At 40.8% G+C, this 14,953-nt stretch overlaps 1 protein-coding gene across 2 annotated transcripts; it reads right to left on the reverse strand.

Moving 5' to 3' along the window:
* Nucleotides 1–974: 974 nt before the first annotated feature.
* On the reverse strand, nt 975–13,292 carry MFSD1 (major facilitator superfamily domain containing 1; the record flags this gene model as incomplete). Of its 2 annotated transcripts, XM_082766763.1 has the most annotated exons (17): nt 975–2,528; nt 2,781–2,895; nt 5,215–5,275; nt 6,007–6,054; nt 6,565–6,677; nt 6,976–7,073; nt 7,596–7,752; nt 8,239–8,295; nt 9,131–9,242; nt 9,866–9,964; nt 10,615–10,717; nt 10,947–11,055; nt 11,703–11,770; nt 12,076–12,118; nt 12,459–12,571; nt 12,977–13,029; nt 13,154–13,292. In XM_082766763.1, the coding sequence occupies 17 exons, from the start codon at nt 13,290–13,292 to the stop codon at nt 2,469–2,471; spliced, it is 1,548 nt and encodes a 515-aa protein (XP_082622889.1). In that variant the 3' UTR covers nt 975–2,468. The 2 variants fall into 2 exon arrangements, with proteins under 2 accessions (XP_082622889.1, XP_082622890.1); XM_082766764.1 differs by lacking the exons at nt 975–2,528; nt 2,781–2,895 and adding an exon at nt 2,904–3,879.
* Nucleotides 13,293–14,953: the final 1,661 nt, after the last annotated feature.

Genomic DNA, 14,953 nt, shown 5'->3' on the forward strand with positions numbered 1-14,953 from the left:
AGCTACATGCAGCATGACGCTGCTGAGAGCTTATTTTACAAAATCTGGAGGCCACTGGTGAGCCCCAAAATTTGTCTGAACTCCCTCCTCTACTTTCTTTCTGGTCAAACTAACCGAGCCAGGCTCATCTTGGAGCAGAGGCTGCACCGGGCTGGCCCCATTGCCAGGCCTGCCATGAACACGAAGGGGACAGGCACCCCAATAAGACTCACCCCTTACTGAAGAAGCACATCCCAGCTGCAGATGCCATCTGCTTGACTGGGTGTGAGGCTTGGAAAAGTCACCCAGCACTAGAACTGTACAGAAGACAAAAAAAAGAAACTTCACTTCTGATTTCAAAAATCCATTTTCCCCTTTTCTGTTTGATGGTCAACCTGAATCCTAAATTATGCATCAGAAATTTGAAGCACCAACACAGCAGTGAGAAGAAGGCTCCATTTATTAGGGGAATGGGTGACAAAGGAACAAAAGCCAGACAGCTCCCATGCTCCACAGTCACAAATGGAAAAACAAGGTAAAAAAAATAATAAAAAATTAGTGAGATGAAAGATCCTCAGGAAGGAAAGGCTGGGGTGTTTGGAGCTGAGCTGACATGGGTGTTACACCACATATAGAAGTGCACCGCAGTACTTCAGCAAGATGCTCAAGAGTACAGAGAATTTAGGAACTGAAAGTCTCAACAAGACATTAAGTTCCTCATTGCTGTCCTGCATGAAGTGCTGATCCATGGGGAACAGCAGAAGTTGTCTGTAATCATAACGTGTTAGTGCTAGACCGGGAGCAGAGATCTGACTAGCAGAAGCAGCTAGCTGAAGGAAGTGAGGAAGAGCAGTAGAACAATATCTAATTTCTTCCCTTCCCGAGAAGAACAAATGCATCAACCCAACAGCAAAAGAACTGGGGGGAAATTTTTCCCTTGGATCCTCAAAGAGACGCTTCATCTAAGTATTTCTCAGAGGAAAGCAGAAATTGTACTTGTTTAAAAAAAAAAAAGTAAATCTCAACTACCTCCAAGGGCAACAACACATCACAAAACAGTAAGAACAATACAAGAGCCAACATCCATTTGAAGCTTTTATTAAAAGAGACCCATAATTCACAAGTCTACAAACAAAAATCAACCAAGATAGTGTTTGGTTCTCTAAGGGAGCACAGAAAGCACCAATAAGAGTTCTCACAGGTCAGCGTACTGCTCCAGTTCAGAAGTAAGCTCAATCTGCCACTTTGTTTTCCTAGACTGCTCTTCAGAATACATTACTATTAATTAAAATAGTCCTGACTTAGTCTTTCACAAACCTGTTAGCCTTTTCAGAACGTGAAAGAAATCTCCACTTAGTCATATCTTTAAAAAAAAAATAAATCAAAACAATGAGTTGCAGAAGGGTTAAGTTACTGCAGGCAAAGTAATATAAATATAAATTTTTATTCTAACAAAATATTTTCTCTCCAGTCAAGCAACTTGTATAAATTTCTTAAGCACTGGGGCACACAAGAACTGCCTGAAGTCAGCCAAGAAAAGCTCGCTCACCTCTGTGCACTTCATCATCTACTCATACAGCAGCTCTTTGCTCGGTGCAGCCAGTGCTCAAGAAAGCCAGATGCTCTTCCCTTTTAGAGTACGATTAGTTTAGTGTAAGAACTTATGTCCAATTACATAAGTGAGGCTTTATGGTTAACAAAAACAAAAGAATCTGATAAAGCACTCCGCAGGAGTTACTAGAAACTAGCTCTGTTCAGGAACAAGCCTTCCACAGAAATTACGGAAAAAGCGTAATTTTCATGATGAAATGTAACAATATTTTTCTAGAGTGCCAGAACTCTTTCCACAGTTTTCAGTGGCAAGCTCTTAAATACATCGATTTTCATGTTAATCATGACTTACATGAGGTTATTGCTAAGTCTGTGATCTAATATTAAATTCCAGGGCTCGTACTTTTTGAATAGAAGCATTAGAATTGTATAGTTCAGTCTCTTCAGAAATCTTTGCTTAGACCAAAAATAAGAGGTAGTCTTCCCTCACATTTTCTACAATAAAAATGAAACAGATTGTTTTCAATATGGCAATAAAGTTTTCCAACTTGAGAAGTTAAATATTCCATGACTGCATCGACTCATTTCACAGCAACTTGGTTACCGCAGCAAAGCTTCCACACTTCAGCCATGGTTGTATACTGAGAGGAGATCAAGTCTTAGCTGTTGAGTTGAGCTACTCACTGAGTATTTTAGGGTGGTGTAGCACATGCTCACGGGTTCAAATAAACAGCCAGGTGATTCTTCCTCAGTATCTGTGTTATTTACCTCAAGGTGCAGAGGGGAGCTTAAGCCAAATACTTTAAAAATAGGGTCTATGCTTGCAGAAAAATGTGGTGCATGATTCTGCTTCTGCAGCGTTAGTTCTCAGTACTGGAAACAAAGTTGTGTGTACAGGAACTTCAATGTGTTTCTGCTTTTGCAAGTAGGGCAAGATGTTATTTCAACACGCTTCTGTGTGCCATTGTCGATAAATAGGAAGAATAATTGTCTGGTAGCTGCAAAAAATAAGATTAAAAACATGCATCGTGAGAGGCATGCTCCTCAGCTTATTTGGTCTGATTCAATTCCATTTTCCTCATTACATTTTTAACTACCATTAGTGAGACTGTTTCTGAGAACAAGCATACATTAAGCATTCTACTCAGAGGTTAATGTGCTGGCTATTTGAAACAATAAACCAAGGTTTTGAAAGAGCCATTTTAGACTTCTACTCATTACTATTAAAAACCCTACTTTGTTACTAATACCTGAGCGCCTAGTTTGGAGAGGTATTTATTCCTGAAACTAAAGTCATCAGCTTTTGGCCGTAATTTAGCCAAGTCATCTTCATTTTGACGTCTGAGTCTCTCTTGTTCTTCAGCTCTGGAAAAGAAAATTCATTTAAGAGACTTGCACTAAAGAGTGCAAACCCAGCAACTATCTTGCGTACAGTGGTTTTATTTCCTATAAATAAAAACGCTTCTAATGCTTGTAGATGAATTTTGGATATTAAATTAGAAGAAAGCTGTGAATGAATTACACTAAGTGTAAAGAAAGAGAGAGGCTATTTTCTGCAGTTTCCTTTTATTTAGATTGCAAGACTTCAGTAGAAAGATAAATCTTTTGATTCCCACAGATTACAACATGCTCAATGAGCTTTTGTAAAAACAATTTAATATCCCTTTATTAAACAGGTCTTCTTCACTCCTTAAAATATAAGATTACAATACAAAAAGAATCAATTGTCAAAAAGGCAAGTAAAAGACCGCTCAGCAGTCTTCAGAATTGACAGCAGTCACCTACACAAGAGTCGATATTTGACCAGACCATCGTCGGTCAGTCCTTTCCTACACAACCTGAAAGGGAAACAGGACTGAACAAAGCTCTGAACATGTTTAGCTTAAGACAGCGGTTTGCATTAAGACAGTGACAAAGGCAGTAACAGTGACCCACTTCTAAGGAAGGCAGTGAACCTTATTCCAGTACATAAAATGCTGTTAAGAAGTCTCCACCCACACCAACATGGTACAGTGCTGTACATAGACGCTTTATGCTAGTCTTTATTTTAAAGATGAATGTGTTTGTCCTGGGCTGCAGAGTGCCCTCTCCAATGACACAGCTGAAACAGTGTAAAACACTGTAAACCGATTTTGTTCAAGTGTTAAGAGATGAGTTGGCATTAGTTAAAATTAGTTACAAAGCACAAAACTTAACCATTTTCTGTAAAATTCTCAGTGTTAATCTTTTGAAAGAGAACTATTGTCCAGTGCTGACCACCAAACTAAGCAACACAAATTCTTCAAGTTGACATGATGCTGATCAAATGCTCCCCACTTCTGGATGATATTTGCTAATCAACTTTCTTTTCTGCAAAAAACATTGTAATAAAAATTACTGAAAATATTACTCTAAGGCACTATATCCCACAGCATACTGTAAGACATCTTTCACAGTAAATTCTGGCAGTGTTATGCACATGGTCAGGGCAGATTGAGAAGCGGCTCTATTTGGACACAGGTCTCCTTTGTTCCCGAGCACAATGTAGGTTCTTTTGTTCTTTCATTTGTTTTAAAAAATGGCTGTGATGTTTTGCCTCAAGGATGATACTCATCACAATTAAGTCTGCCTGCTCACCAGCTCTGGAAAGCTTTTGTTTCCTTCAGTGTTCCTCATGACTGATATATAACAAACCAGGACAACAATCAAGAAAGTGTTACATGCCACCACAAGTCACCTGGCAAGACTTTGTTGACAGGCTGTGGTTTTTTTTTGTTGTTGTTGTTGTTTTTAATATATATTAAGTATCATCATATGCAAAATTTTATAAAAGTCCATGAAGTACATATGTAAAGTGTCTTTATTATCAAGGTATTTATCTGGAAAGAACTTAGATACAAGCTGTGAGAGGCACAGTATCTGCAGGTAAAGTGTAGTTACCTATTAAAAGAGGTAAAGCATTTCAACAACATTACATGCAAACAAACTTCAGGATCTGAAGGGACTCACTGAGCTGAATTAGGTCAGAACAGGACATACGTCAAAGAAATTCCACGTTGCTCATATGTAAGCAGCTCAAATTCCACAGAAGTTATCCTGAAAGCTGTGGCTGGGTTCCATATTAACATTTGTCACGGAAAAGCTTTTCACTGCAGCCAGCATTTATGGCACAGATGTGACCACAAACTGAGCTTGACACTACAGTTTTCAGAGACATGTTGGGTTAAGACTTCTACATAAGACAGCAAAAGAAGCAAGCTGAACAGGAAGGGACCAGAGTAGGGTTTCTCCTGAAGAGGGATCTAGTTTTTTATGTGACTTAAAAAATTAGTCCATGCATCACTTGACATTAAACCCGAGTAATGTTTCTTGCTGACTCTGTCAAGAACACACCATGTAAAATGGCAAGTTTTAAAATAAATGATACAAACTTTTAAAAACTACACCTCTATTCTGCTGAGTTGGAAGGTTACTGAAATTAATGAGGAGAAATTGTAAGCAAGAGTGCCAGGAAGGGAGACCTGGTTAATTGTTACTTCCTTTAATTATTCACAAGAGGTAAGAGTATGAAATCCTACTACCTTGAAGGAAAGAAAGTGATTTTCAATACAAATGTCTGAACTTAAGTCTCTTGTAGGTCTGCCAGTAATCTACTTAATTACTTGAGGTTCAACATTTTGTAAGGACGCTGTTCTTTATACTTACTCAGTTGCAGCTACTTTTTGCAGTTTTTGCCTTTTCCTTGCAGACCAGTTAAGATCACCACCTGCAACAGATGACGTAACTACTTTGAAGCTTTAAAAATCAATTTATTTATTTTATTAATTCTGTATCTTTGATATTATACCTCATTACAGAAATTCTCAGAGCATTTGACAGAAGAGATCAGTCATTTTCACAAAAAATGATGTAAATAGAAGAAAGCAACTTCCTCATAATCAAATAAGCAAGCAAAAATCAGGAACTACACTAAGCTCTCAAGCCTGACTCAGGTTTTTGCTGAGTAACAACGAAGTTTCTCTACAACTCATCACACTTCCCCATAAAATTAGAGAAAGCAAAAGCAACTTGGAAAGAAACAAACTAAGGTAACCCCTCTAGATCTTCCAGTGGTTACAGCTTCAAGAAGTAGCTGAGAAAGACCACTATTTGAAGGAAAGTCTACCAAGTTTTAATATTTGCAGATACATACAATCAAGCAGTTTACACACAAAAATAGCTTTTTCTAAACTGCTTATCTGCGTGATATCCTACACATTTGTTCAAGTTAGCTGGAGGGGTAGGTACTTCACCCTGCTAATCAGCAAGGTTCACACTACAGCACCAAGGAAACACATTTGATGAGGACAAGCCTTATCCAAGGGATAGGATCAAATCCATGTGCTATAGCGTTTGACACCCAGCTGTACACCGCCAACTGTAAACGCTTCATCTTAGTAACTTCATGAATTCCTATGAAAAACAAGCATCAAGAGACACTAAAAGCACTTAACTTACCTGTGAGATGATTCACAAAATACAGCATGACTACAGCTATCAGTGACACTAAAAAGTAAAATAAAGAAGTTTTAGCTGACAGAAAGTTTACTGCAATAACATAAAAGCAGCTTTAACATCCGACCGAGCAACAATTAAGATTTTTTTTTCATGACAATTGTAATGAAAGGGAGCTTTTTGCAGCAGCATTTTTATCACTTTTGAAAATTCTGCTATGCTCACAAGCAGCACGGTAACTCAGAGAAAGTTTTTTTCTTCATATTAATAGTTACAAACTTCATCTTAATAGATACAAACACAGGCTTTAAGAGCATCATTCACCTACCCTTTCACTCACTCTGCATTTTTTCCAAACATCCACGCTATTCACAAAGTCACTTCAGAATAAAACACAAAATACTTCACTAGGTTTAAGTCTCTTTCAACATTGGTTCAGCTGAAAATGTCTATCCAACTGCACAGACACAAAGGAGTTACTTAGCATGTTACAGAAAATATGTAGAGAAGCCAAAGCCCCCTCAACGCACAGAATCTATTTTCAGTGTTTTCACTACTTACAGCAAACACAAGCGCTGAAGAAGACCTCAAGAAACAAGTATCCTCTTGTGTCCAGAATCACCCCAGCTGCTATAGAAATAATTGCCAGACCGAGATTCTGGATAGACTGCATGCTAACAAAAACAAAGGATTACCACTGTGTAGAAGCCTTTTAAAGAATAATCAATATTTTATTTTTATCGAACAGCAAGATTAACTTCTCTCCATATGTTAGGCAGAGCCACAACTGTTTTCGCAGAAGTTACTGTGCATCTGCTGCAACCACCCACTGAAACTACAGAAGAACTCTTCCCAGACTGAACTTGAACAGAACCAGCAACCTTTAACTTGTTACAACTACTTGGTATTAAGTAGTTCCACAGTACAGGGATGTCATCACTGTAGAGCAAGGTAACAGATCTCAGTACTTACAAGCCATAAGCAGTTCCCAGCTGATGTTCTGGAACAACAAAGGCCACCATGGGCCACAGGGCACAGGCAAGCAAGGAGTAGGCCACTCCTAGTAAACACTGGTGAAATAAATAAATGACAAGATGCTGGATGAAATGTGTTTTTGCTGTATGGTTCTAATAAATGCATGTATTAGTTTTCCCCTTCTCCAAAAACAGAAAGGAAGAGCAAAAGTAACTTGTTTTTGCTATGTTCTTCTAAATAAATATGCATATTTAGAAGAAGAGAGAACTCTTTCCAGAAGTGGAAACACTGGTGGGCACTGCATTCAACTTTGTAAACCTAATTTCATAATCTATTTCTCAGGCCCTAGGAAGAGGAAGCTCACAACAAAAGCTTTTATTCAAGTTTACAGTTATCAAATATAGCACGCTAGAGACAGTTTAAAGCCATTAGAAGTGGCCTAATTATGATATTAATAGCTTCATAACTACACCAACATAACAAGGGAATATTTAAATAGTGTTAAAACCTATCTATGTAGTCAGAAGACACAAAACTTATACAGAATAATTAATCAGCAGCAAAATTTCTTATTTTGTCAGATTTAGCTATCAAAGTCTCTTTGAGACACTGGTTACCATTGCTATCCAGGGGTTCCAGAAGGTGAACGCCAACATAATATGAGCAGCAAGTGTAGTTACTACAGCACATAGAACCCAGATGATATTCTTCCCAATTTTATCCACCAAGAATCCAAAGACAGGAGACATGGGTGCCGATATAATATACACAATGCTATAAAAGAGTAAAAAAAAAAGAAAAAAAAAATTCCGTTGTAACTTCAAACCATAAAATCCACACACACAAAGAAAAATAGATTCCAGAACTCAAAAGTCCCCAAACGTCTGAGGATGTGAAGACATTCATCATCCAAGAAGGAAACAGCAATATTAGAACTTTTGGAATCACACACCATCAAGTGTTTTGCCAGATCCCAAATACTTCTTCAAAACAAGGAAAACTTATTTATCATTGCTATTAAACTGTTTCCATCTACTCTGAAGGAAATCACTAAATTCCACAGTAATACACTTCAGATAGAACTTTTTCTTTCAGATCCCTCAACCAGCATATCTAAGACATCTTTACTTAAGCAAATGTCTCCCAATTATTTCTCAGCCCATGCCAACTCTATCTATCCACTGAAGCAAAATACAGATACACATACACTCCTAAAGCACGGTAGTAGGGCATCTACTCATTAAACTAACCAAAATATACCTGTCAATTGCACTTGCTTCTTGAGATGAAAATCGGAATTTCTCAATAAAGAAAACCCTAGAAGTAAAGAAGTACAAACTTAGAACGATGCATACAAGAATAATTATCAAACACTCCAAAAGAGATCTCATTTAGATGACTCAGAGTCTCAAGATTTTTGTCAAAGGACTATTTACATTGCATTTTGCAGAAAACATTCAAAATACATAACCAATACATAACACAGTAATGAGACATTAGCAGTAAGAGGTTTTGGAATAAATGCACAAATGAAAAATAGGCACCTACATTGCTGGCCATTAAAACACCTCCAAGTAATCTCAGACTTTCCACTTTACAACATAAAATATGCATGAAGCTCACAAGGTCTGCTTCTAATTATATTCAAATTCCAATTGAGTTCTTGCATCAAGTCACACGGTTCAGAGAAAAAAGTCTACACACAAATGCTTCAAGCTTCAGCTTGATAAATTAAAATTAGCAGCAAAAGAGCTTTAGTCCAAAGCTGTAACTATGTTTAAGCCCCCAACTCAAATTCGATGGTGTATGAGCATTGGAGGAATCCTATACGACAACTGTCCACAACTTTCTGCACCAAATCTTGTGTCATGGTTCAATCTAAAAAGAGTTTTAATCTGGCAATGGAACACGTTATGCTTTTGAGTTCTGACAACTCACCTACACAAACGAATGGTATTTCCCACAAAGCCCAGCAGATAAGGAAAGTGTAAGAGTTTTGTGCAGCACAGACTTACTAGGAGACCAGTGGTCCCATAGTCATCTGCATTTTTTAAACATCAGCCGCACCTCCTACCTTATAAACCACATTACAACTAGTGAAACCCTGGCCAAACTCAGGGGGAAAAAGAGCTGCACTATGCAAGGTGCTTACTTCCCAAGACCGATGAAAGGAAAGACCGCTCCGTAATAACAGACACAGATTAAAAATATAAGCCACAGTGACAAAGAGAAGTCCTTCACATCAGTCAGCTTAATCACTTCACCTGGAACGGAGGCAAAAGACAATATTGTTTCAGTCAGCACAAACATATATGAAATTCATACACACTGAATAAACATTCAGGTGACCGAGAGTCACTACTGAAGTATTATGATCCTGCCACTATCTATGTTCTTGTATGAAGTTCACACAGTGAGCAGAAGCTAAGAATACAGGTTCTAGATCAACAGCACCAAAGTGGAGAACTCTCTCTCCTGCATTAAGCTGGATGTACAAGTTCTCCAAAGTTTTTTTTAAAGCTGTCTTGTGCAGTAGAATTAAATATAAACACTTTCTTGAAAGAACAGTTTGATCAGTTTGTGAAATTAGTGCCTGAAATGTCACGCTATATACTCAAACAGAACTTGAGAACCAAGTGTATTTTCAATTGGGCTAAGTTCTTCCACGCAGAGAACTCAAAACACCATACTGGTGGAAGAGAGCGGCATGTTTCTGCACACCCACTGAAGGAAAGAAGACCGATTTCAACAAAACAGAGTACTGGTCCAAACTGGTGTGAACTGGAAGGTTTTCCACAAGCTCCACAAATAAAACATTGAACAACCACAGAGATCTGCTCTAGAATAAAAGAATCAAGTCCAAGGCACGTTTGCCCACAGCACTCACCCGTTTTCCCTTGCTCTTTGCAAAGGAGTTTCTCTGCTCTCTTGTCCAGATAAGCGAGGATTAGCGCACAACCCAGTGAGAATAGACACGTTATGCCACCTGCAAGAAGGTAAGACGACACAGTTAGCTGTTGAACAAAGCAGTAATTGGGCTTTTAGACACACAGGGTAACATATCTTCACATATCTAATGCAAGCTCAGTCAGGTTAACACCAGTTTATGTACAAGACTCAACAAGCTGTGTGGCTCAGAATAAGGTGTAAATATTGAAGTCTACCAGAGGAGGCACCTGTTTGGAACTGCAGTACAAACACCAACTGTATTTATTCCACAAATATTACCACCACTCCCACTCAGTCAGTCCTTATCTGTGCCTTGCAATAACAGAACCAAAGCCAAGGCCTCGTTAACACCACCAAGGCGTTAACACTAACACAAGTGGCTCTGAAGAAAAGGAAAGCTGATCCAAAGGGAGATGTAATTCTGCTTTTACACATCAGGCAGCTACACACAATCTGTGACTTGATGCCCTTCAGATTTTTTTTTTTTTTTTTTTGAAGTCTGCCCTTTACTCAGAGTACATTGAATGTTTCACTGCTGTAAGACACAAAATTGAGTTCTGCAGCCAGAAAAATCACGCAGCATTTTACTAACTTCATAGTTAGTAGGAAATCAGTAACGTATACACATACCACTCAAATTCAGAAACCCAAAATATCAAGTGACATCAATTCAAAAATATTACTAACCTATCATGAGAGTTACGCCAAGAGTACTGTGACCACTGTGCCCCAGAAGATGTTGAACTCTGGAGTAAATCCATCCCATGATATTCATGTTCACTGTGCTCCCCTAGGCAGAACAGACTTATGTAATGAATAATGCCTGCCACAATTACATGAATTCAAAAGGAACATTAGTCAAACTGCTTACTGAACACGTAAGGACAGATAAACAGTCTTTATTTATAAATATCTGTTAAAGACAGATAAAACAACACCTGGAACATCAGCCAACAGCAACACAGACAAGCCACACCCGTTACAGTCCATGAATTAGAGCTACACAGCTTTAAACTTACAATTCTGGCCATGCTGAGTTGTAATCCAAACACGAGATTTAGCTCTTTGCCTTTAAACCAACTGACTGCATACGTGTTCTGTGCCACCGCTAAGGACTCTCCACCTATTCTAAAAAAAGGAGACATAAAACAAAACATGTTAACATGGGAAATAAGAAACAGCCCATCACTTGCTATCAATACCAATATGAGAGTATTTCAGAGGAGTTTCTCGCGGCACAGCTGCTGACCCCAACGACACCAAAAGCAGCATCTTATCAGAACCCAAAGAACTGTCCACCCCCCAGTAGAGTTAGTCAGACTTTCTAGCATTTTCGTTCTGTGGAACATTCCAAACTAGGAGCAAATATGACATTTGCTCTCATTTTTGCCACTACTGCAGCCCTTTTGTATTTGTTGTTGCTAAGAATTCCCTTTATTTGAGAAAGTAAAAATTAGAGAAAGACTAACCCAGTTTTGTCAGACTAACCCAGTTTTGTCAGACTACTGAGTGCCAAGTCTTTATTTGGGGAGTTTTGTGATTTCTGAAATCAGTAGGTGGATGTTCCAAACGAAGAACAACTGAGGAGCTGTACTTATTTTCTAATTTTACATTAGAATGTAAAATTACATGACTGAAACTTTTTGCGCATCTCAGCTTCAAAGATGCCTCAACAGCCAACAATTTTGTTGGAGCACAAACACAGCCACAGCTTTCTAGGACGCAGAAAGCTGATCCTACGTGACAGGGCACACAGCACGCTCCTCTAGACTTACCCAAATACCAATCTGCCTGCTTCCATCAGCCAAAAAGCATTAAACAGTGCTCCCAAGGCAAAGATCACCTGTCAAATAAACATTTAAGAATTATTATAATTTCAAATTTGGAGCATGAATTAAACTAGAACCATCTCAAAGCAAGATTGTTTTCCCTTTCTGGGCCCAGAGAACTATTTCACATCCACTTCCTGCTCTTTCCTTTTTATTTTCCTCCTCTGCCTTATGCATTAACCTGCTGGCTACACAAAATCCATCCTGACCCACCCTGAGTACACACTACTATCAGTGAAGCCATCCAAGCTTTTTTCTCCATCCCACTCCCAGCAGAGATGCTTCTGGTATCGTCCTTCACCCTCTCACTTGCACTTACCTGCCCAACACAAACAAAGATACTAAATATTATAGTGCCCAACCTGTAAGAAAAATAGAACAATTTAATGAATAGATCGATTCCTTTTCTCCCCTGTAAAACACAGTATTAGACATACAGTAAGGAAAAAGGGAAGGCTGATGTACAATGAAAGTTCTGTGTAATACATGTGATAGCTTGACAATTTCATTAAAAAGAAAAAGATACAGACTGGCATTTTTGAAGCTATTTTACCAAAGACATAAAAGGAACAGAAACTGGTTGTACCAGCAGAAGTTCCTAGGTGGTGTGAAAGAAAAAGAAAGAACTCTGCTGCGTTAAATTCTGCATGCACTTTACCTCTCCCATCCGCTAAACACAAATGACAGCGGGATCACACCTACCGTATTCCAAATACTCTGTCTATCAGAAAGCCTCCAAAGAAGCAAAGCACCACATTGGGCCAGGAATACCAGGCATAGAGCGCCATGAACTGCGCCGTGTTCACCTTCATATCCTACAGCAACAGGAGGAAAATTTGAAAATAAGTAAATAACTTGCTCCTAAGGTAACTACAAAGCCACAGAATACACATATATGTAAGAGTACTTAGAAATAAGCACACTTTCTGATCAGAAAGTGCGAGGGGATGTTTGGTGATGATTTCTGCTGGAAATGGCTATTTTAGAATGAACTGATGCACGCTGTTTTAACGCACAGAGATTAAGACGTTCTCGGGGGCACCTAAAAGAAAATCACCCACCTCTTTTCAACCAGAACACGGCAAACGAATGCCGCCAGCACCTCTGAGGGGCTCAGCGCTGCTATTTTAACCCCGCACCCCACGCACCAGGCCGGGCACCCCCCCAGCAGCACCCCACGGAGCACCACCCGGGGCCCGCACAGCCCCCAAGGGACTCACCGCCTGGACCTGCGTCTGCAGGGCGGCCGGGTTGTCGTAGCAGAAGTAGCTGCCTGCGGGGAGAAGGGGAGGGAGGCCTCAGGAGGGGGGGGAGAACGCCTCAGGGGAGAGGAGGGGAGGCCCCGACCCGCACCGGCCCTGCCCGGGGGCTTCCCCCCCACCCGCCCAGCCCCGCACCGAAGCCCAGGAAGCACATGAGCGCCAGGACGAGCAGGCGGTGCGCCAGGCGCTGCGGGTGGCAGGGGGACAGGCGGCGGGCGGGCCCCGTGGCGCCGCCGCCATCGGAGCCCAGCAGCGCCCGCTCCTCCTCCGCCATCGCGCCGCCGTCATGTGACCGCGCCGTCACGTGATCGGCCCCCATAAGGCGCCGCGCGGCGGTTGCCGTGGTAACGGAGCGCGGGCTCCTCCGCGGTTGCCATGGCAACGGGCAGGGCCCGCGCGGCCTGCATGGGGAAGCCTCAGGCGGGGCGCAGGGATGGGGATGGCGACCCCCGGGCAGCGCTGCAACCATGAGCTCACACAGCCCCTAAGGCCATCAAGTCCAAGTGTTAACCGAGCAGCCGTGGCTACCACTAAACCGTGCCCCTAAGCACCACGTCTACAGCTCTCTTAAACACCCCCAGGGTTAAACACCACCCACTTCGTCCTGGGCAGCCACTCACAACCCTTCACAAACCTTTCAGTAAAGAATGTTTTCCTAATATCCAACCTAAGCCTCCCCTGGCACAACTTGAGGCCATTTCTTCTTGTCCTATTGCGTGTTACTTGGGCTAAGAGACCGTTAAATTCATTAAACTCACATCTTCTCTTTATTTTTCCACCTTTTCTGGCGTGTTTCCTCACAGCGTGTGTTACCTCTCTGCTGGGTGTTCTGTCCTGGGTCACTCACGCCACTGGACAGGGCCATGTGAGCCTGTATCATAAAGGTTTGTGTGAGAACATCAGAAAAGTCACCTGCGCAAAACATAGCAGGATGTCAGCTGTATAAAAGTCCCTGATATCTCAGCAATGATAAAACTGTGTCTTAGGCACACTCTTGGAAGGACTTGTCATTATTATTATTTTTTTTTTTTGGCACATGCATAGTCTACCTTCTATTTAAAAGGGTTTTAATGGCAGGCCTACAGTGAGCACATCAACAGCACTCACATTTGTTGCATTTTGCCTGACATGTAGTGAGCCGAGGCCCACTTTCCATCTGCTCTGTCAAAAATTTGAGCAGTAACCATTCAGCAGTAAGTTTTCAAAACACATTGGTATAGCGTGCTTGTAGTGGCTCTACTGCAGACTACTATTGGGAATAAATTGCTTACATTTCACTCAGTACGTGCCTTCCAAAAGCTACACATCTGCCAAAAGACAAGTATGTTATCGAATGCCTGTCTTCCTAGAAAAGAGAAATTACTGGGTCACATTTTCAGCCACCCTAAACTAGTCTAGAGTACTCAAAATTAGTGCAGTTCTTTGAGTTTTCTCTTAAAAACCTGGTCTTAAACTGCACGGCCTCGTTGCAAAAGCATCGTCCAACAAACCCAATTTCAGGGCCGCTGGAGGGAGCTGGAGGGCAACGTGCGGCCATACAGGGGGCATAGTTAGCTGTACGTAGGTCCTATACAAGCATAAAAAGGATAACTTCGAGCAGCAAAGTTATATCTAGTGAAAGTCTGTGTATGGAAGAAAAAAAAAATATTTCCTATCTAACTATCCGCATTATTCCAGGAGTCCGGTGTCATGTCACCCAGTACTTTTCTTGCTCTCTCTGATCCACAGAAAATATTTTTTTGGTCATTCTCACACTCTATTTTCCCTCCAGAACACAAACATGGTTGCAAAAGTCTGAAATTCCCAAACTGCCCTCCCACCACGATTCTCAGAAAGAAAATGCCGAGAAACCTCAGGAGACAGCTGGACCCATTGCCAGAGACGAGCAAAGGAGCCCCAGCCATGCTGATTGTGAAGTACAGAGCCAGAATCAAC

Source organism: Aythya marila (assembly GCF_965140915.1).
Source record: "Aythya marila genome assembly, chromosome: 9".
Lineage (NCBI taxonomy): Eukaryota > Metazoa > Chordata > Aves > Anseriformes > Anatidae > Aythya > Aythya marila.